At 32.6% G+C, this 21,802-nt stretch overlaps 3 protein-coding genes across 4 annotated transcripts; 2 read left to right on the top strand and 1 right to left on the bottom strand.

Annotated features, from left to right (window-relative positions):
• Positions 1–125: 125 nt before the first annotated feature.
• Positions 126–13,700, top strand: LOC116779708 (WD repeat-containing protein 35). Its single transcript, XM_061529719.1, has 23 exons — positions 126–248; positions 472–583; positions 679–818; positions 889–991; positions 1,165–1,325; positions 1,396–1,543; positions 1,723–1,853; positions 2,276–2,479; positions 2,632–2,746; positions 2,861–2,974; positions 3,314–3,536; positions 3,611–3,700; positions 4,397–4,532; positions 6,611–6,780; positions 9,244–9,456; positions 9,711–9,854; positions 10,567–10,690; positions 10,778–10,894; positions 10,963–11,056; positions 11,327–11,493; positions 11,784–11,870; positions 11,944–12,053; positions 13,308–13,700. Exons 1-23 carry the CDS (start codon positions 225–227, stop codon positions 13,474–13,476), a joined length of 3,096 nt encoding a protein of 1,031 aa, XP_061385703.1. The 5' UTR covers positions 126–224; the 3' UTR covers positions 13,477–13,700.
• Positions 13,701–14,016: 316 nt separating this feature from the next.
• LOC116765286 (thioredoxin reductase-like selenoprotein T homolog CG3887) lies at positions 14,017–15,429 on the bottom strand. Its single transcript, XM_032654725.2, has 3 exons — positions 15,142–15,429; positions 14,914–15,043; positions 14,017–14,516 (listed from the first exon to the last, which is right to left on the bottom strand). Exons 1-3 carry the CDS (start codon positions 15,339–15,341, stop codon positions 14,196–14,198), a joined length of 651 nt encoding a protein of 216 aa, XP_032510616.1. The 5' UTR covers positions 15,342–15,429; the 3' UTR covers positions 14,017–14,195.
• Positions 15,430–16,166: 737 nt separating this feature from the next.
• LOC116765279 (PITH domain-containing protein CG6153) lies at positions 16,167–17,944 on the top strand. Of its 2 annotated transcripts, none has more exons than XM_032654715.2 (5): positions 16,167–16,360; positions 16,509–16,715; positions 16,865–16,986; positions 17,095–17,199; positions 17,699–17,944. In XM_032654715.2, the coding sequence occupies exons 2-5, from the start codon at positions 16,536–16,538 to the stop codon at positions 17,907–17,909; spliced, it is 618 nt and encodes a 205-aa protein (XP_032510606.1). In that variant the 5' UTR covers positions 16,167–16,360; positions 16,509–16,535; the 3' UTR covers positions 17,910–17,944. The 2 variants fall into 2 exon arrangements, with proteins under 2 accessions (XP_032510606.1, XP_032510607.1); XM_032654716.2 differs by having other exon boundaries at positions 16,167–16,436.
• Positions 17,945–21,802: the final 3,858 nt, after the last annotated feature.

Raw genomic sequence — 21,802 nt, 5'->3', positions numbered from 1 at the left:
TATAATAATTATTAATGTTTTATTATTATATTGTATTATATAAAAAAAAAGTTTTTTAAATTCCTTAATATGCAGTGGCAAGTAAATTTGGTAACCAGGCAACGGTGGTAAAGTTATTGTAAACAGAAGCTACTTATGTCACATTGGAAAAGCTTGACTTATCAAAAGCTCGATTTTAGAGCTAGAACATTAATTAATAACTTTAAATAATAAATTAAACAAGAATGTTTATATATATGAGTAAAAAGGTATATTTTACATATATAACAATTAAAAAACATCCTATCATACAAAAACTGATAGTATTATACCATATATATCTAGTATAATAGTACTTAGTTATGTTTAATTAATTTGAATGATTCGGTTATCAAATGAAATTATATTTCCTTAAGTAAAAATAATATTTCAAGAATAATGACTCTTACGACATTTAAAAATCTTATTAGGTTTATATTCTTTACATTATAGATTGCTATTCCAAAACAATCAAATGTTTCTTGCCTGGCATGGAATCATTCATCGGGATATATAGCTGTTGGAGGAGAGGATGGAATGCTAAAAGTTTTAAAATTAGAGTCAGGTTAGCCCCAGCTTGTTACATATAACATCATGTAAAATAATTTTCAATTACTATTATAAAGATGAGTATATAAAATGAAAAATAATTTTGTTTAGGTGGAAGTGGTAACCTCTCTATGAATCTCAGCTTAGAAGGTCACACAGGAAGAGTTTGTTGTGCGATCTGGAATGAGGTATTTCAAAAGTTGACGACCAGCGATGAACATGGAGTTATCATAGTGTGGATGTTATATAAGGTTTTAGAGTTTTTATTTACGTCTATTGTCTTTTCATTGGCACTATAATTGTTATTTCCATATAATTTAGGGATCATGGTATGAGGAAATGATAAATAACAGAAATAAGTCTACAGTATCAGGGATGGCATGGGGTTCTGATGGACAGAAAATTTGTATAGCTTATGAAGATGGTAAGATTGTTAATTTGATTTGATTTGATAGTGAATAAAGAGATATTTTATGATATTTCTAGTCTCTACTGTCGACCTGATAATTACAAGATTATGGGAATCTTTGCATCATAACAAACCAGACATTCCTAGATACAATAAGTATGATTAATTTTGTTTCAATAATTTCACAGGTGCAGTAATTGTGGGTTCAGTAGATGGGTCACGAGTTTGGGGCAAGGATATAAAGGGTCCAGGTCTTAAAGCTGTTCAATGGTCCCCAGATAACTCATTACTACTTTTTGCCCTTTCCAATGGAGAACTTCATTTATATGATGATCAAGGAAACTTTATGGTAGAATTCATTTAGTTGAATGTTATAAACTTTATTGTCCTGATGTTAAAGTTAAAATTTAACTGCACAGATGCCAGTAGGAAATAATGAAGTGTCAGGATCAACTGATGTAATCTGTATGGACTGGTATTCCGGAAGAGCACCAGCCAATAGACCAGTTTTATTTATATGTTACAAAAATGGACTGATGCATCTTATGAAAAATATCACTGAAGAAGGTAACTATATTATATTTAAAAAAATACATATACATATATGAATTCTGTCTAATTTTCATTATTTTCATGTTTTTTATATATTTTAATAAAGCATGGAAGAGAAATAAAATCCATGTCTTTATTTTAATTTTGGAAAATCGTAACTAAAAAATCTGTTTATATTAACAATGTGTTTACAGAGAGTGTAGTGGTTGATACAAACATGACAATAATAGACGGTCACTGGAATCACAATGGAACCATATTAGGTGTGGCTGGAAAAACTCAAGATCAAGCCAATGTTGTACAGTTCTTTAGTGCATATGGAGAGGTATGTCAGCATGAATGGCTGTTATAAATTTCTTTCACTGTAGTCTACCGGAAAGTCGAAATGTATTCAGTAAGATGTTTATCTTGTATTATGAAAACAAGATTTTATTTTAGAATTTTTTTTTATTTTAAACTACTTTGGAGATAACATTTATAATTCTATTTTAATCAATCACTTGTTATAATTGTTTTGTATCAAGTGACATGTATTATTATATAAATCTTCTTAAAGTAGGTACATATCTCCCTGAAGAATGTGGATCTTAGTCTGCCTGTCTTGGAAAAAAGAACAGTAAATCACGGATGATCTAGCTGACTATATGAATGAATGATGATGATATGAATGAAACATTTATCTTTATCTTTGTTTTTGAAGCTTTGATCATAGATGGAACTTTAATCTCTTCCACATTCTTATCTCAGCATATCCGGTCGCTGCGCGTGTCCGGCGGCTGCATGCAGTCCCTCTGCTGGGAGCAGCGCTCACTCCGCCTGGCCGTCACTATAGATAGTTTCATATACTTCGCGAACGTCAAGCCGGACCACAAGTACGCCTTCTATGGGAACACGCTGGCATACGTCTCCGGAACTGATACTGTCACATTTTGGGATACTCTCACTCATCAGGTATAGCTACTGTAACATATTTGTCAATCCTGGCATTGAGGTTTTAGTTGACTACTTAATACTTAGTCAGGCCATCTAGATAGATAATATCGGATCATATAATATTCATTTTCTTTATTGATATTTTCTGTATACTATATAATTTATTACAGTCATGGGTAAACCACATTCCCGACGTAGTGGACATGTATGGCGTCGACGAGTACTGCATTATAGCAACTTTGACTGCTCTTATCATATCCAACCAACAAGGGATCCAGTGTGATGGTAAGTCGCTTCATTTAACTAAGAAAAGTATATATATATATATATACATATATATATATATATATACATATATATATATATTTGAAATAATATATAATTTTTGTTGCATTCCAGCCAAAGCAATTACTATGCCGATATCTTTTGTCACAATTAATAGTAAAGCGATAGCCGTTGCAGCCTCCAAAGAATCCTTCATGATATGGAAGTTTTCAATACCTTCAAGACCGCGTGAGTCGTTATGCAAATATATAAGGCATATGATTCTTTTTTTATAAACATAATATTTAGTTTTTGTTGGAAAAAAAATTTGATTAGTTATAAAAAATCTTTAAAATTTAAACAAATTGGAACTGTAAGTGTACTAGATGGTGCTAGTGAAATTATTTGAATGAATGAATTTTATTTTATTAAAATGAATTTTACTAAAAGTAGCCAAAAGTGAAATAATTTATAATATTATGAATAAATACTGTTAGACATGTATATTTCCATCTCCTTCTTGTAATCTGAGTAGATATAAATGTTATGTATATAAGTAAAAAATTTTTTAAATTTATTATATTATAGGTATAACTGAGCAAGTTTTCTATGCTGACGGTAGTCCTGTCACAAAGAGTGAGGCTGGCTTCCACGATGATACGATATGTTGTATCTCATGTTCAGACACACATTTACTTATAGGAAGAGATTCAGGCACGATTCTATTGTTCTCTATGTTGAACTTCAAGAAAATTACATCCATCAATATGAATACGAAACCTTACAAGCTTGGCCTTAACTCAAATTCAAGGTTAGAAAATAACATACTGTCGTCGCCTTAATTAATATATAATTAATAAATAATTATAACTATTTTTTTTTCAGTAAATTTTTCGTAATCGACCAGCCTGGTTCCCTTTTCATTCTTGAGACGGAAATGGCACATAACGTCAGTGTTGGACAAGCGGTACGAAGGTAAGACTGTCCTTAAATAATGATATAATATGTTTAATGTGAAAACGGATACAATATAATTGTCATTTAATATGTTAAATATATTTTATACAATTTTATACTCAACTAGATACCAGCCCCGGCTTCGCACGGGATTTTTACAAAAAATATAAAATGGCCTATTTAATTTTGAGAATTATTAAACTCATGCATTGATAACTTTCAAATGGTATGCCCGATTTCAGTGATTTAAAGAGCAATTTACTGATATTGATGTAGGCTTGAAAACGAAGTAATTTATTTTGATAAGACTTAATACCGTATTCATGTAAATAGCTTTCCAATAAACGCTTTAGGAATGTCAGTTTTTAAAAGTTGTGAAATGGATATAGTATGTTCTCCTTTAGGTATAGACAAATGTCACCGTGGACTTTTCTGTAGACTGTCTTTTCCCGACATCTTCAACAAATACCGTTAACGTACATACAAATAAATACAAAAACTTAACAAATTATATACTAAAACCTTCCTCGATAATCACTCTATCGAGTGGTGATAACTGTTTGATAATCGGTGCAGTAGTTTTTCCGTTTATCGCGAACAGACAGACAGACAGACATGGCGAGGGATTTGTTTTATGATATGTATTGATATCGATTAGAATAAAGCTTCAAATCGACTAATTATTAATCGATTGTGGTCCTCCATTCGTACTAGGGAGGCGTGGGCCGCGCGCTGGGCTTCAGATAACTCATCCCTCTTGGCGCTGGCGGAGAAGAATCGTATATATGTACTGAGAGACGGCCAGCCCGAGGAACCTCTAACAGCTAACGGTTACCTCTGTGACTTCAAGGTCAAACAACCCTCTCTAATATTAATCAGTTTTACCCATACACTATACATAGTGGATTTTTACCCATATATATACATAGTGGATTTTTACCCATATATATACATAGTGGATTTTTACCCATATATATATACATAGTGGATTTTTACCCATATATATACACTGCCGGTCAAAAGTTTGAGACCACTAATAAAGAACTTTTGTTATTAGTAAATATTTTCAAAACATTGGTGATAAAAAGTAATCTGCACACCTGCATATTCTATTGTTTATAAAGATCACCTAAAGCTTATTCTTTTGTATTTAAGATAAGAAAAAGGCAATAAACAACCATTGTTTCCAAACCTCAATGTGAGCCCAGGAAGAGTCCGATGATAATTGCCTGTCAAAAAAATTATTACCTCGTTGCAGCAACTGACAATTATTTTATTTTACTTTAACTTACAATGCGATTGTTTTAAATTCTTAAAATATTTTAGAATTTTTATTTTAACCCCATATTTTCATGGTTATCTACGAATATCTGCAGGTAATCTGATTTCGTTGTTCCTACAGTGAAGACGTCTCTAAAATGGGTAAAGTTCGCGAAATTAGTATTGAAACGCGAGCTGCCATCGTTGTTCTCCATAAAGAAGGCAAATCTGAACGTGAGATTGCATCTCAACTCAAGTTATCGAAGACTTGTGTTCATCGCAGTATTGTGCGGTACAAAGAAACTGGCAGTAATCAAGATCGTCCGCGCTCCGGAAGACCAAGAGCTACTACTTCTAGTGAAGACAAGTTTATTGTGGTAACCAGCAAGCGAAATAGACGCCTAACGGCCCCACAAATTCGTGTTGAAGTCAACAGGTCTCGGGAAAAACCTGTGTCAGTATCTACAGTGAAAAGACGGTTGCGAGACGCCAACTTGTTTGGTCGCGTTGCTGTTCGAAAACCTCTTCTAAAACCGCAGAATAAGAAAAAACGGATGCAATGGGCCCTAGCCCATCGAGACTGGACCGAAGAAGATTTCAAAAAAGTACTTTGGAGTGACGAATCTAAATTTGAAATATTCGGTTCAAAAAGAAGAATTTTCGTTCGACGTTCTGCCGAAGAAAAGATGATGCCACAGTGTGTAGTCCCGACTGTCAAGCATGGTGGCGGATCTGTTATGATCTGGGGTTGCTTCTCAGGCTATGGAACTGGAAATCTGGTGCAAATTAAAGGAATTATGAAAAAGGAGCAGTATAAAGAAATTTTGGAGAAAAATGCTATCCCTCCGGGCTTAGGTTAATCGGCAAAGGATTTATTTTTCAACAAGACAATGATCCTAAGCATAGTTCAAAATTATGTAGGGGCTATTTAGACAATAAACAATCAGAAAAGGTGTTGAAAAATATGACATGGCCACCCCAAAGCCCCGATCTTAACCCTATAGAGCTTTTGTGGGAAGAGCTGGACCGAAACGTCCGGGAACAATGTCCTTCTTCACAGCAGGCCATGTGGAAAGCATTAGAAGAAAGCTGGAGTAATATCTCGCAAGAAACCATAATTAAATTAATTGCTCGCATGCCAAGGTTGGTTAAACAGGTCATTAAATGTAAAGGAGGCTATTTTGATGAAAAATGTGTATAAAAACACTTGTGTATTTTTTCAAACATAGTATTTTTCAAGACTTCATGTAATATAATTTTAATTTTGAATCTTGTGAGCAACATGAAAATAAAAACTATTTTTCAAAAAGTATTAAAAATATTGACTTTTATTTCTTTTTCTCCACTTTTTTATAGTGGTCTCAAACTTTTGACCGGTAGTGTACATAGTGGATTTTTACCCATATATATACATAGTGGATTTTTACCCATATATATACATAGTGGATTTTTACCCATATATATACATAGTGGATTTTTTTGCAAAACATACAGATTATAAATATATACAGATTATAAATCCTATGTGAATATTTTCATGTTTTTATTATTGATTCAAATTACTCATTACTAAAAAAAATGAAATATACTCCTGATTGTTATCAAAAAATATTTTCTCTTTAGAATTAACAATATGATTAAAATTGATGTATAATATAACTATTCCAGGATCTAGAAATAACTTGCGCGCTGTTAGATAGCATAACGGACAAGTGTACGCCGCAGCATGTGGTCAGGATGGAAGTGAAGTCGTTGAGAGACACGAGACAGCTCATAGAGAAAGTGGGATTGAAAGAAGCCGAGGACTTCATCAAGGATAACCCTCATCCGAAGCTATGGTAACACTTTTTTTGTAAATATTTTAACTGCTCTAGATTCGAGTTCTTTTGAGTCTATTGAAACATTTTAACTTTAATGTTGCCAGAAAAAAAATGTCTACTAATAATAAATACTGTCAGTTTTAAAAATAATTATTTTTATTGGTGCTGTCGCTCAACGTATTAAAAATTACAGATAGACATACATTTTATAACAGTGGCATGCATATAGATTTGGTGTAAGGTAAGCAGAATATATGATTGAAAAAAAAGTTACCAATTTTCAGCAATATTTCAGTACCTTCTAATAATAAATGAGTTCAACTGCATAGCCAGGATGAGGATCATTTAATGTTTGTTTGGGGCCACCATTAATAAATTGATGCTCAAATAAACGATTGATGGTAAAACAAGTCATTTAAATGATATACAAAGTGGCCTTTATAAAGTCCATGGGGTGTTAGGAATGCTTACTTTGAGCACATGAACAAATAATCCCTTACTGTTTATAAACTAAATCAACGCTCCTATATTTTATTAAATAATTTTGTATAACGTCTTCGTAAAAATTACAGGATCGTTTCAAAATAGTCATAAGTTCTTTTTCAACTGCTATTAGCGATGAATCTGTGAGTCTACTTTGGCCCTGTGTGTTTCTTAAATGTGTAGGAATTCTTTTTGGGCAATAAAATGAACGTTCAGTTGACGCGCTACTCACTGGAATCGTTAAAATTAATTTTTCTAATTTGTAAACTTCAGGAAATATGGCTGTTAAATTATTTGTATGTAAATTTTGAATAAGATCAAATATTCCTAATGTCTTCAATTCATCTGATTTATAAACACATCGGAGCTCGTTCCTGAGCCGATCCGCGTTGAACGTATGGTCATAAGTATTAAGGACATCGACGACCGATTCGTCTGGAAATTTATAGCAATACGAAGCATAATTTTCTTTAGCGAGTAATTTGAAAAACTTAAGGTCTTTAAAATTTTTATAGCGACAACGACACTCGTCTGTAATACTATTGAACATCGTCAACGCCGCGTTTTCTTTCCGGTCGGTCACAGTTTGATTCTAATATAAAGTTATATTTTATGGAAAACTTATCTCTATACTGTTCCATGAAACTCTAAAATTCAGTAATTTTTCTAGCACAGCAAACAATGTCACAAGCTTTTTTTCCTCCAATATATCATAAAGAATGTCTGTTTCGGAAAATATATCCGAAAATGTATGCAGTAAAGAATTGAATTCAATTACTTTTAAATTATTTAAAAGAAAAGAAACTTGTGTTAATGTTTCGTCATCCCAGTTATCATGATTTTCCAGCATATGCTCAAACAAACCTATCAAGTTATTGAGTTGCGTCGCAAAGACATTCGTTCGAGAGTGATAAACCCAACGTGTTTCGGAGGCACGGCGTAGTTTACGCCATTGAGTATATTCGTTATATTGCACGGTTCTTTTAGTATTATCATGAAAAAAATTTGCTACTGTCCGTACTATACTAAAAGAAATTTTTGGTCTCAGAAACTCGTTCAAAAAGATTTTGAAAGAATAAGAGTTAGTACATGGGCTGAACACCAAACATACGACGCGCGTGGGCGTTTTTGTTTTAATAAGCACTGAACTCCATTAATCTCGGAAGATAAAACCGTTGCCCCATCATAAGTTTGAGCATCTAATTTATTTAAAAAATTAAATTCCTCTAAAACATATTCGCGCATAAAGTTACAGCAGTCCGATCAGAACTAGCATCTATATATTTTATGAATCTATCAACTACTTCTGAGTCACGAAAGTACATTAAAACGACTACGAGCTGTTCATACCCACTAACATCTTGAGTTTCATCGACCACAATAGCGACAAAATCGGTTCCGCTTATTTTTTTTTTATCTCGACGTATATACATTACGTATATACATTTATATAAAATAAAAATAAAATAATTTCGAGTTCTATTTGATAACCCCGTGAACGATCTAGTCAATGTTGACTGTGAATGTGACGCCATATTTTCATCATATTTAGCTAACAAATCAACAAGCTGATGAAAATCGCCTTTATTTAATGATGAAGTGGATTCGTCGTGACCGCGGAAAGCTAATTCTCGATTACCCAGCAAGCAAACTATATAAATCAAACGTTTGAAAATGTTTCTATTCCTATCAACTTTCAAATTCAACTTAAGTCATCTTGTCCAGTACCATTAATAACAATTCAACTCCGGGGTTTCATACTGCATTTTGTTTACAATGTTATTTATCAATTCAATTCTTATACACATGTTAATACTATTATTATATTGAACACTAAGACAATATTGAGATATATGTTACATGACATTAACGCATACCTAATATAAAATTAAATAATCAGCACGCGCAAGATTTGGTGTGATATCGATATATAAATTATTTTGCATGATCTGGTTTAATCACTGACATTATACTATAATTATTATAAAATAACATCAGGTTACTATTAGCTGAGGCTGCATTGAAGAAGCTGGATACGTCGTCTTTGGAGACTGCGGAGGCTGCGTTCGTTAGACGAAACGACTACGCCGGGGTGAGAGCAGTCAGGCGACTCAACGGTCTACACTCCGCGGCTCTCAAGAAGGCGGACATACTGGCATACTTCAAAGACTTCGATGCCGCTGAACAGATATACCACGATGAAGACAGGCGGTCAGATTAATATTATATTGTAGTGATAACAAACTCCTCATATATAGAAAAACTAACAAAAAATACTATGTTGTAATGATTGGCTATTTGTACTTTTGTTTGTTGTATTTTGTAGGGTAGTCACAGTAATGCAAAATATTTAACGTTATATTGAGTACTAGTCTAGAAGAAAAAAATATATTATATGTAACATGATCACGAAGAAATCTAGATCAAAATTAGTGGAGCTTGAAAATTTTGTTTGTACGTTTCAGTGATCTGGCTATCGCTTTACGAAAGCGTTTGGGACATTGGTTCCGTGTGGTGGAGCTCCTAAAGATGTCAGTCACAACGACGGAGGCTCAAGTTAAACAAGCTTACAGTAACATTGGCGATTATTATATTGACAGACAAAACTGGTTTGTACTATACATATGAAGTCAGAAAATTACTGAATAATTTTAAGGAAATAATATCAATATATGTATATGGGATAATTCTTCATATATAACGATTTACATTGATACTTAGTTAAGTGGGACCTGGATAAGTGAGAGGGCTTCATAACTGGAACTCATGCCCAGGAGTCAGGTCAGGTCAGAATGAAGGAAATCTAGGATTCGTTCTTCCTGATTTATCATGATAGTTTCCTCTGTAACTTGGTCATTGTGAATTTTATATGCATTGACCTCCGTGACTTGTTACATTGTTTTGTTAGTTACTTATTCTCATTCCATCCGTATATGTCTTGTTAACTACGCAAGTGGTTGTAAGTATCAAAGATCTTCAGTTTCAATCTTGCTGTACCATAAGTAAGTGTATTTGTAAAATTTGAATTTTATTATTGATATGTTATGTTTACTTTTTTGTGTAGGACATTCATATGTCTAAAAAACTGCATTTAGATAATTAATAGCAGCTTTACAACTGAAACAAACCATTCTCTGGCTTCAATTAATGGAGTCTGTTGAATGAATCATATTCGAGACACTGGTTAAGTGAAATAACTATATAATTATAAGTGAGACAAATCTGCAAGTGTTACGGTCTCATTAGCCGGGTGTCACTGTATTTATCTTATCTGTATCCATAAGATAAATCAGCATTGTAATTTTTAACTTTTCATGTTAGGACAAGCGCTATTGAATATTACAATATGTCAAACAACATAGACGGCCTCAAGAAATGTTACATGGCGTTGGAAGACAATGAATCCCTGTCAAAACTAATATCAGGAAGCCCGAGACACGCTAAGGTGGAACGAGTATATTTTTGCGAAATGAAAATAGTTATCCATAAATAAATAATAAAATAATAAGCGGTTAATAAATCCTATATATAGGAAAATAGATCCGGCGTCGACAAAAAAATAGACAGCATTCAAGAGCCTTCCATACAAGCCATAGCGCAGTTAAAAGAATCCGGACGCACACTGCAGGCAGCGGCTATGGCGTTTCAAGTAAATCTTAATTATTATTTATCTTATAAGGTAACTTTATTAGTATCTAATAATTCAAAACGTGTCAGATGGCGAATGCGGAAGCGGCTAAAGCGTCTTCACCGTTGCGGATCAAGAAGCTATATGTCCTAGCGGGACATCTGTACAGTCAACACGCAGTTGGTAATTATATAGGGAATTATTAAAATGAATCGTTAATACTAATAATCTTGTTTACAAATATGTGGACAATAGGAATATTCTAGTAAACGTTAAGCTAACAGTTCGCCCATTCGTCACGAGATGGCGCTGCCCGTTGGATGTCGAGAACATTCTAGAATATTCGATTCGTTCGTTTATGCCATATTAAGCCGGCGCGACATTTCCTAAAAATTTCCATAGTTGTTAGGATCCAATGTAATCAAGCTATGGTTACTTGTGTTAAATATGCAGACGGTGGTAAGAGTCGTGAGGCTGGTTCGTGCTGGCGTGCAGCTCGAGCACAGCACTGGTTCTGTGCCGCGGCGTCGGCTGCGGGGGGCGGAGGACCCGCTGCCCTACGCCTCGCCGCCCGTCTAATGGACGTCCTGCCAGCACTACACGAAACACAGCACTTACAGGCCAGTACAGTGTCTTTACTAACATTCTCCGTCTACCTTCAAATTAACTGCCATTATTTCATTTTACAATCATCTAATCATGAGATGTGTAAACGTCAGCTAAGTTTCGTGATTAAGTTAAAACATATCTATGTTTCTAGTCTAATAAATAATATATAGTAATGCTATGTTTTTACATATTTTTATGATTTCATTTATACGCAATAAATATATCAGTTCAATAGCTTTAACAATGACTAAGAATTATTTATATGAAACAATAATTTAAACTGTTCATTTTATATCAACAGGCCTGGTGTACAATTGCAGCCATAGCACTACAAGCGAGGGCTTTCGACCTTTGCTCAAAAGCGTTGATAAAGCTTGAAGCATTAGACGTAGGTATGGCACATTATTAGGACGTAATGAATAAGGAAATTTTATTAATTAATACTTTATATCGTCTTATAGCCAGAGGTATTCGAGACAATCGCCATTGAAATATTCAGCAGATGTAAACCGAAGGATGCCAAGTCCAACAAAATAGAATGCCCTCATTGTCAGATGAATATACCGGATTGGTAAGTTTTGTTACTCCGAAGCAATTTGTTTATCCTAGCACTGAAATAAGTGATTTGTAGGAATCTTATTATTATGAAGATGAAAAGGAGAGAGAGAGAGAAAATGTTTCGTGTATATATGGTCATTATAACAATATAGATATCACAAACTTGATAACTATATATTTATATGTTATACTTTATCTAAGCTTCACGACGAAAACATGTTAACAGAGGTATTATTACGTAAACATTCTTAGAACTAGTTGTTGCCTGCGGCTTTGACGACATTTTAAAACATCATAAAGCGTTATCATAATCAGGTATAAGTTTTCGTTAAACAATAATCACTGATATCGGCATAATTTAAGGTCTAATAGCGTAACAAACTTGAAGTCGAATTGAGAATTTCCTTCCATTAAAGAAATCGAGTAAAAATTTGCCTAAGTTACTCCCTAAGACCCGACCTACCTGCACGTGAAATTATCTTCAGATTCGATGTTCAGGAGATTAGTCGAAACAAATGGATAAACAATAAAAAAAGTATTTTTAAGATATCGTACCCGTATACTTTCATACTCATATATTATAATATGAATGAACAAAAGCTCTTAATTCGAAATTTAAACATACACTTCAATATAATTTTTTTATGTTGTCAAGAGCCATGATAAAGATTGTTTACTGAGATTCGTCCTGATATTTGCATACGAAGCGTTGTTATCAGGATGGTGTGAACTCAAATAAATGTAACCTAAATAACATTAAAATTTAAAATACATTAAAACTATACATTTCTAAACCATTTTAAGCGATAGGGAAGTGTTTTAATTTAAAGAAAATTATAATATGATTTCATTGCCACTAATTATCAACTAATTGCTTTAAATCAGTTTGTTAAACAGTAGGTACTAACAATGTAGTTGAATGACCGCTGGATTAATTAAATACCGATTATCTATGTAAAACAAAAATATTTGAAAAAATACACCTTTCACTTTGAATTAAAAAATGTATAATAACACAACCTGATAGATTTGATACTGAAAGTACGGGCTTAAGGATAGGGCTAATATTTAACAAAATATAACTATTCTTTTTGGTAACAAGAGATTCTTCCCGTTTAATCATATCAAGAACACTTGATAGATAACTATATAATGTTTATAATCTATGGTGAACTCAACTTTTCGCTTTTAAATAAGTTTTTACTTTTCATATTATATAATCTGTACAGAGGTCATTTGTAACATTATTATGTTCACTTGTACACAGGGTGTCATCGTGTCCTGGATGTTCGAGCTCGTTCCCGGGTTGCGTCGTATCTGGTCGCCCATTGATATCTCACACCACGTGGTCGTGTAATCGGTGTGAATCTCAAGCCCAACAACACGAGCTCGTCCTGCGACACGCCTGCCCAATGTGTCACACTCAACTCGCATAATAAAATTAATTTAATAGTTGTCATCTGAGCGTCATCTATGACACTGAAATAATTATTACGACGAATATTTGTAAATAAAAATGTTGTTATAACATTTTGTGGCTTATCTATGGGTTTTTGTGCTTATGAAACACACTTCAAACAGATCATAATACATGTTTTATTAATGCGTAAACATATTTTTTTATCCATAATAAAATGTAATTCGACACCATCATTTCTAATCCCGTTCTTTTCTTTTAAGAATATTGTTGATTTGTGCATAAAAATTATGAGCTAAAAACAAGATATTTTAAAACCAACTTAGCGTCTGAAACAATTTTTAAGTTCTGAAGAATAATTTTTATCCATATTTAAGAAATTTGGTATACCCTCGAAGTAACAAGTCAATTTAAATTAAATTTCTCGAGTTACTGACATCTGTTTGTATAATTATGTCTTTGTATTTTCCTAGTAGAGTAAGAGAATTAATTTCAATTCAAATTAAGGTCAACAAAACATTCAGTTTTTATTTACATAATTCAAATAATATATACACAATACATGTTATATTACTTTATTTTGAACTATGGCCAGCTGCAACAGTTTTTATTTGAAATATAGAGAATATGCTGTTTAAAAAAAAATTTTTTTTACTAATGTTCTTAAAGTTATACAGATATAGTTTTATGTACATCTAAAAAAATGCCACAGAACATAAAGCATATTTTTTTTTTATATTAATTTATTGCAAAGTTATTACTCATATCCATTTTTGAGAATTGTAATGTGTTATCAATAATTTGAAATAGTTCGGGTGGTTGTGGAATTCTTCCAGTTTCTAATTTAGACCATAGGGGGATATTGTTAAGAGATATTTCAAATGCACCCGACGACACTAGTTGACCTTCAATCATGTTGGCCAAGAAAAACATCATCATACAAGCATATAACTTGTTCTCAAGGCACCAATTCCACCAGGCCGGTTGTGGTTTGTTTAACCAGGCAAAAATATTAACACCACTCAAGATGCACATGATTAAAATCATTTTGCCAAAACCCTGTAATAAGATTAAATTAATTTCAACATAAAAGATCATGTGTTTACAAAGATTTTATTAAAGTAGTTCTACACAATTTTATCAACAGATGATAAGAATTTTTATTCCTTTCTTTGCTTCAAAATTGAATATTAACAACATACTATCCCATCCTATTAAGATTGATATTTAAAAGAGGTATTGTTATTTTAAGAAACCACTTCCATTTAATGTTCAATCAGATAAAGTAGTTGTCCATACAATTAAAATTAAATTTATTCTTATTTTACTTCTAAAAACTATTTATAAATGATGTCTTGTTTTAATAGATTATTATTAGCACTTACGTAAAAAAAATATTAATTTATTTTAATTCTCTTTATAATTTATGCAATCTACACAAAGCAGAACTACTTACAATCAATCTAGACAGATACATGTTAATGCCTGGAGGGTCATAATTTGCACCAATAACAGAAATTTCTGGATATTTTTGTTGTATTATTCCTGCATAGTCTTCAAAAACTTTTCTGTATCCACATGAGTAACTAAAACGGTATAACAAAGGTTAATAGGTATCTTAAATTTATAATCTAATTTGTTCTTAACTAATGTAATTATTTATGTATGTCTCATTTATACAAACCAGTAATTAATATTCATAACATGACCGACCCCTTGTCCTATTTTTGTAATACTTTCGGGTTCATTTTCATTAGCAACATTATTGTCAGCGCAAGTAATGAAACATATCAATAAACTAACAATAAAGAAAGTAATACTGAAATTAGTTAACAACGACATATTTAACTTTTTATTTTTTACACAGTAAAAAACATTTGACATTAATAACGTTATCTATAAGATAGATTACAAGTTGGTACAGAGCTGCACAAAGCTAGTCGAACTCGAAATCACAAGAATCAAATTTAATCAAGTTTCGACATTGACAACGTTAATCACCATAGACTGAATGTTGTCAGTTGCTACAATGTTTAAATGATTATTACCATTTTTTTTGTACTAAGTCGCATATCATTAATTAAATAAAACCTTTATTTTGGAAAACTTAAAAAATATATATCCTTTTCAAATACCAGAAATAAATTTTACTAACAGAAATGTTAGTACTTCGAAAAATTTATATATTAGAAGTAATAAGATCTTGTACAATTTTACTATGATAAGATTTATGTTTAAAAAATGTTATATCAAAAGCTACGCTTCACAATTAGACAATTATAATTATAAAAGTCATAATCACCGCAATATTACGAAACTTGCAAAGTTAGGAAACGATTTATGTTTTAAAACAAGCAGTAGTCATGATAGATAAAATTGACTTTGTGAAATATGTACTTAACTAAATAACTTTTGTTATAGTTTTCGAAAGTAATATTGAAATTGAAAAGTAAATTTTGGTAATATATATTTGATTTGTAGCATTTATCAGTATGAAAAAATGTTAACAGTATATTCACTATTCAGTCAATAAGATATCGAGATAACACAATGGGCTAGGTGTAAGACTTTAATGCCAAGCACTTTAATGCCTAAGCATAGGCAATAGGATAGAATAGGACATACGAATTTAATGCCAAGAATCAAGGTAAGATTTTTTTAATGATAAGAATATGTCGGTGTTGAAATGTCAAAGTTGTCAAAATCATTTAATTGAATTCTGTTTTTTCAATAGTTTTCACTGTTAGTTATTCAGACTGCAACTTGCAAGTGCTAAAATTGAAATTTATTGAAGTCGAGCCTGGTTGAGTTGGGTGAAGTTGAGCCTACCAAAAGTTTAAATCAAAATATTTCTGTTTTAATTAAAATTGTAGAAAATACTCATAGTCCAAATAGTATTTATGGTTTGTTTGAATTGATTTTTACTAATTTATTTCATAAATCGCTGAATCATCATTTTTTGGGACCGTTAAAAACAAAGTAGGGTGTTAAGATCAATGGATGCACGATATATTCCATAACAAAGATGTGTATATATTTATTTATTTTTAGTCGAAGCGAGAGTAAATTTTGATTGTCATGCCTCATAGTCATTGCCATGGACATGATCATGACCACGGAAGTTCAGATGAGCTAGGTCTGCAATATAATCTTTTTGAAAAAATAGATAAAGAAAATCTGCAATGCCTCAATGAAAGTGTTGATGGAGCTGGAAAAACAGTATTTAAGCCATGGAATAATCGTCTAGATAGAATACATGTAAGTTTGTAAATTATCTCCGAGACAGTAACATGCTTAGAATATGATTTATCATGAGTTTGTTTTTGTTTGGTATATTGAATAGCATTCTCTAAAACAAATAAGATTTTCAACTTACATATAATTAATATACATCAACCCTATTTCAGTATGTCGAAAGTGATGCTGATGAGGAGTTATTGTTTAATATTCCCTTCACAGGCAATATCAAACTGAAAGGCATAAGAATAGCTTCAGAGGAAACTGAAGCACACCCTTCTAAATTAAGGCTGTAAGACAATGATTAAAGCCATAATTAAAAAAGTGAACTGAGTTTCCTTTTTGAATTAAAATTTCTTTAAAGATGTTAAAATTATGTTACTTCTAATATTTTTTTTAGCTTCAAAAACAAACCCAATATGACATTTGATGATGTTACTTTGGAACCTGATCAAGTGTTTGACCTGCAAAAGGACAGTGAAGGCATTGTTGAGTACAGTCCAAAGTGAGTATGATCTTTTATACTTAAGTACTTATTACAATAATATTAGAAAAAGTTGGTTTCTTTTTTAAGTAAAGGAATTAGATTAGAGAAAAGGCATGATAAAATTATGTATATAAGTTTATAATCCTTGTCGAATTAATAAACTTTTAGGTGTCTTAAGTCAAAAAACTATTATTAAAAACATTAACCCTAAAAGTAATAAGCTCTGAATTTGTCCTTGATTTAATCTTATGCAACTCATGTAAAAAATATGGTATGGTCTGGTAATGGAAAGCAATAAAACCTTGTTTACCTTTTATAAATTAAAGTTTCTGTAATTTTGACCACTCCTTAACTTAATATTGGTTTCCAACAGTTTTTGGCTGAATTAAAATAAAATTATTAATAAAATAAAGTATGTAATTGCCATATCCAACATGGTCATTAATACTTATACTGTTTGTGGTAAGTGTTCTAGAATTAGTTATGTTTTAAAAATAGAATAATTTTGTTTTTTCAGAATTGTCACATTCTCATCTGTATCACATTTGACTATGCATTTTCCCAACAACTTTGGTGCAGAAAATACGAAAATATACTATATCGGATTAAAAGGCGAATGGACACCAGGACATAGGCATGGTGTTACTATTTGTACTTATGAAGCAAGGCCGAATCTTGAAGACCACAAATTAAAGCATTTGGATACTGTATCTAAAACCATAGAATAGATATTATGCAATATAATTAAACCTCTTATAGTCAAGTGTTTTTTAATTTATTGATAACCAGTTGCAGTAAATGAAATTATTTGATGTAGTTGTGAATTTTGTATTTATTACAAACTAGCTGTGCCCGCGACTTTGTTCTCGTAGAAAAAGTACCTTAATACAAAATTTCTTCATACAAGTTCACGCTGTGTATGTGAACGCACGGTAAGTAAGAACGATCTTATCGTGTTTTGCTAATCATTGATAAGGCCTAGGAATAACAATAATAATGAATATGTTGGTAATTCGTATGTATCTATAAATATTTCTTTAGTTTTCGGGAAGATTGCAGCTTGACCCGGTAGGTGGCACTGCTATTGGTATGAAAGCTATTAAACGGCTGGGCTGATTTGCTTGAAATTTTATCTATACAAGTCGCAGATTTTTGAGTTAGTTCTAAATATTATTACTATTAGACTCATTAGGTGACACTGTTGTCGGCATTGTCTCAAAATATAAATTTGTTATTTCGCTGTCTATCGATTTTAAATTTCTGTTAAATACAGTTTAAAATTTGCATCTTTTGTAAAATTTTAACCGCCTTATATATGATTTAATTATCTTGGATATGTATTTAATTAGCTTACGGGATGATTACAACTGATTCCGGTAGGTAGCACTGTCATTTGTATAAAAACTTAAACCACTGAGCCGATTGGATTGAATTTTCCCTCGGAAATTAATACATTAATTAAATACAACATGTCATTATTAAACCCATTAACTGTTCAATGAAAACTTTACATAAGTTTGCTTCAAAGTAGTTTAAAAATATTCCCATGGGAATGAGGCATTTTCCCGCTGTAAAAGGTACCCTAAATGTTGCATCAGGTGATTAGCAACCCACATATAAAATTTTATTGAAATCCGTCCAGTAGTTTTTAAGTTATAAGTGTACAACAGACAGACAGACAAAAATTTCAAAAATCACATTTTTGACATCTGTTTCTTCTATGAATGCCCCTATAGGGATTTATACTCATTTATTTTCAATGTACAGAATTGACCCCGTAAACGATTATTATATGTATAGATTTTATTACAGATACATACCATTTTGGTGTAGTTTATATTGGTTATGGTTCCTTGCATTTATTTCTCCCACTTTGACAAATTGTTATGTTAGTCCCATAGTACCTTATATGACATACATATTATATAAAAACAAAATTAATTACATAATGATAACTTTTTAAATCAGAAAGCATTTTAGCATTTTCCTAAAAATGATTTAGTAGAGTGTTTAATAGAATATCAAATAAGCTTACTTACCCGGAACACGACTGGATTTTCAATTATTACATCAACACTTGACAATATAATAGTCTTGTCATCTACCACACCTATAACAATTATGAGAATTTTTTTCCTAAAACAACAAAAGCATTAATAGATTAAATCCAGATCAATTTTATGAGTTATAATAACATAGTATAATGTACTCATTATTGCTAATTACTAAATTACAGGAGACTGACTAACTTTGAATAGTTTGATACCAAATCCCTTAATGTATATTTCATTAAAACATTTCTTCCAAAGGTTATTTTCTAATAAAACCTTGTCTGTATTTCAACAATTTTTCAGAATAATTCGTTTGTATATTAATCTCTCTTCCTGCCTTGCTTTTTAGCTAATACGTAAACATACTCATTTCCTCACGTTCACGCTCACCTCCACCGTCCAAGCTCCTCTCTCTGCCTAACCAAATTTGAAACTAGCCTGCTAGGGCTGCCTTCGACGCACGTTCCAAGAATGAACTGATGTTAGTTCTTGACAGGCCTAAGTCTTTTAGCAGGTTGTAGAAAGATTTGGCTGTTATACCTCTCGCTCCTATTTCTACCGCGTACAAATTTACAACGAACATTTTCTTAGTGAGTTCGTTAGTGACTTCGAAATACTTGTTGACCTTGACAGCATGGTCTTTGGGGATATTGGTTTCCCAAGGCACCGTGAGCTCTATTAGTACAACGCTCTATAAAATTCGCGAATTTAAAAATATGTCCGGTCTGGAGGCCGACGCACAAATATCCTCTGGGATTCTAAATTGCTTCTCATACGTATCCATCATTATAGTCCAATCCGAAGCCTTTAATAATAGAGTAAGGCTGGATGTTTGATTTTGTAGTCCTAGTACCTTCTCTCACAAAACCTATTGATCGTTGGTTTGTGGTTATTTCTTTTTGCACTCTTGCTACCGATAGACTAACCACTTCACGTATGATTTCTAAAACCCTATCGTGACGACACGAGTACTAACCGCTATCTAGGAGTAACCTACATCCCACCAGCAAATGCTTAGCAGTTCCAACTGCCTCCCCGCAAAAGTAGCAAGTTTTTTCAGTGCCTTTTCCCCATCTTACTAAATTACTCTGATCTGGGAGAGTCATCTGGAACGCATTGAGATAAAATTTTAGCAGTGCTGGCGACCAATCATGAATTAAAGTGCGCCATTTTAGTGCCAATGGGATGCAAAATCTCCTATGTGTAGCCAATCATTCTGCTTTTCTAGGCTCAATGCATGGATCTTATATTTAGAATTCTCGTCTTGCCGAATAAAGGTCTTTAATATATCCGTATCTTTGTCCTACTTGATCCTAACCCTACTCTATTACTTTGTGCCCCTATCATAAACTGGTTGTGGAATTGAAATCTCGATTCTAGCTCTAGGGCATCATTGTCTTTGGGGAGTGATGTAATAAGGTCATCCTGGATTTCCCCAGGATATGTGTCTTAGAAACTTTTAGTTGTTTATAGAGTTCCGATGGCCTTTTTAGATTCATCCCAAAATTATTTCGATCCCTGAATAACGGTGACGAGTCAGCCGATAGCGCGTGCCCGAGACACAACTTCAAAGCCTTTACGACGCTTGCATCTAGTTTTGACAGAAGGGTTTTACTAAAATCATAGACAAGGAAAGGCCAATTCAAACGTGATACTAGATAATTATCGTAGATCCAAGCTTTTTGACGTTACTAATCGGTTGGTTATCGACCTTGTTAAGATCGTTGAAAAAGCTATTTACTATTCCTTCTAAAGATGGAGTACGACCTATATATCTATATTACGACCGAAAAAATTTAAAAGGAGCATTTTCCGTAACCGTTGAAACGCATTGACCGCCTAACGATAATCCCGGATCGTATGAGGTATATTTTGTATTTCGCCTACCGAGACACAGACAGTGACATTTATTTGATTTTATCCTCAATCAGTCCGTCCACTCACAGAATTTATTCACCTCATCCAACAGAACTTGACAGAGTTTGGGGTTACGTGTCAGTATTGCGAGATCGTCAGCGAAGGCTAAGATGGATTCTGTGTATTTGTCATTGAACTTGAACCGATAACCCCACTTTTTCTCGTTGCTTATTAGTTTATCTACTAAAATATTAATGACAACATTAAATATAATTGGAGACAAACAACAGCCCTGAAATAGCCCTACATTATATCTCAAAGTTTTTGAAACGCCTTCTTTAGACATTATAGAAAACTTTAATTTTGAGTAATATGACGCGATCATATCACTAACTACTGTTGGAAAGTTATACCATTTTAGCGCGAATAACATTAGCTCGTGTTGTATCGACCCGAACGCATTCTCTAAGTTTATCCAACAAACTGCTTTTTGTATCCGCTTTTTCTAGCATCTTTTAAGCTCTCCGACAACAAAGTGTTGTGTTCTAGGCATCCTGAAATCCCCAGTAAAAACCCTTCTGGTGATTTGGCCTAAAATACCTGTTGTTAAGCATGAAAAGCGTCATTCTCTTTTGTAGGACTGAGAAAAAGATTTTAGCTACGGTTTTTGTTAAGGCTATCGGTCTAGTATCTTTCGGATCCGTAACTCGATC

Source organism: Danaus plexippus, chromosome 2 (genome assembly GCF_018135715.1).
Source record: "Danaus plexippus chromosome 2, MEX_DaPlex, whole genome shotgun sequence".
Taxonomy (NCBI): domain Eukaryota; kingdom Metazoa; phylum Arthropoda; class Insecta; order Lepidoptera; family Nymphalidae; genus Danaus; species Danaus plexippus.
This window is presented reverse-complemented; position numbering and strand designations above follow the sequence as displayed.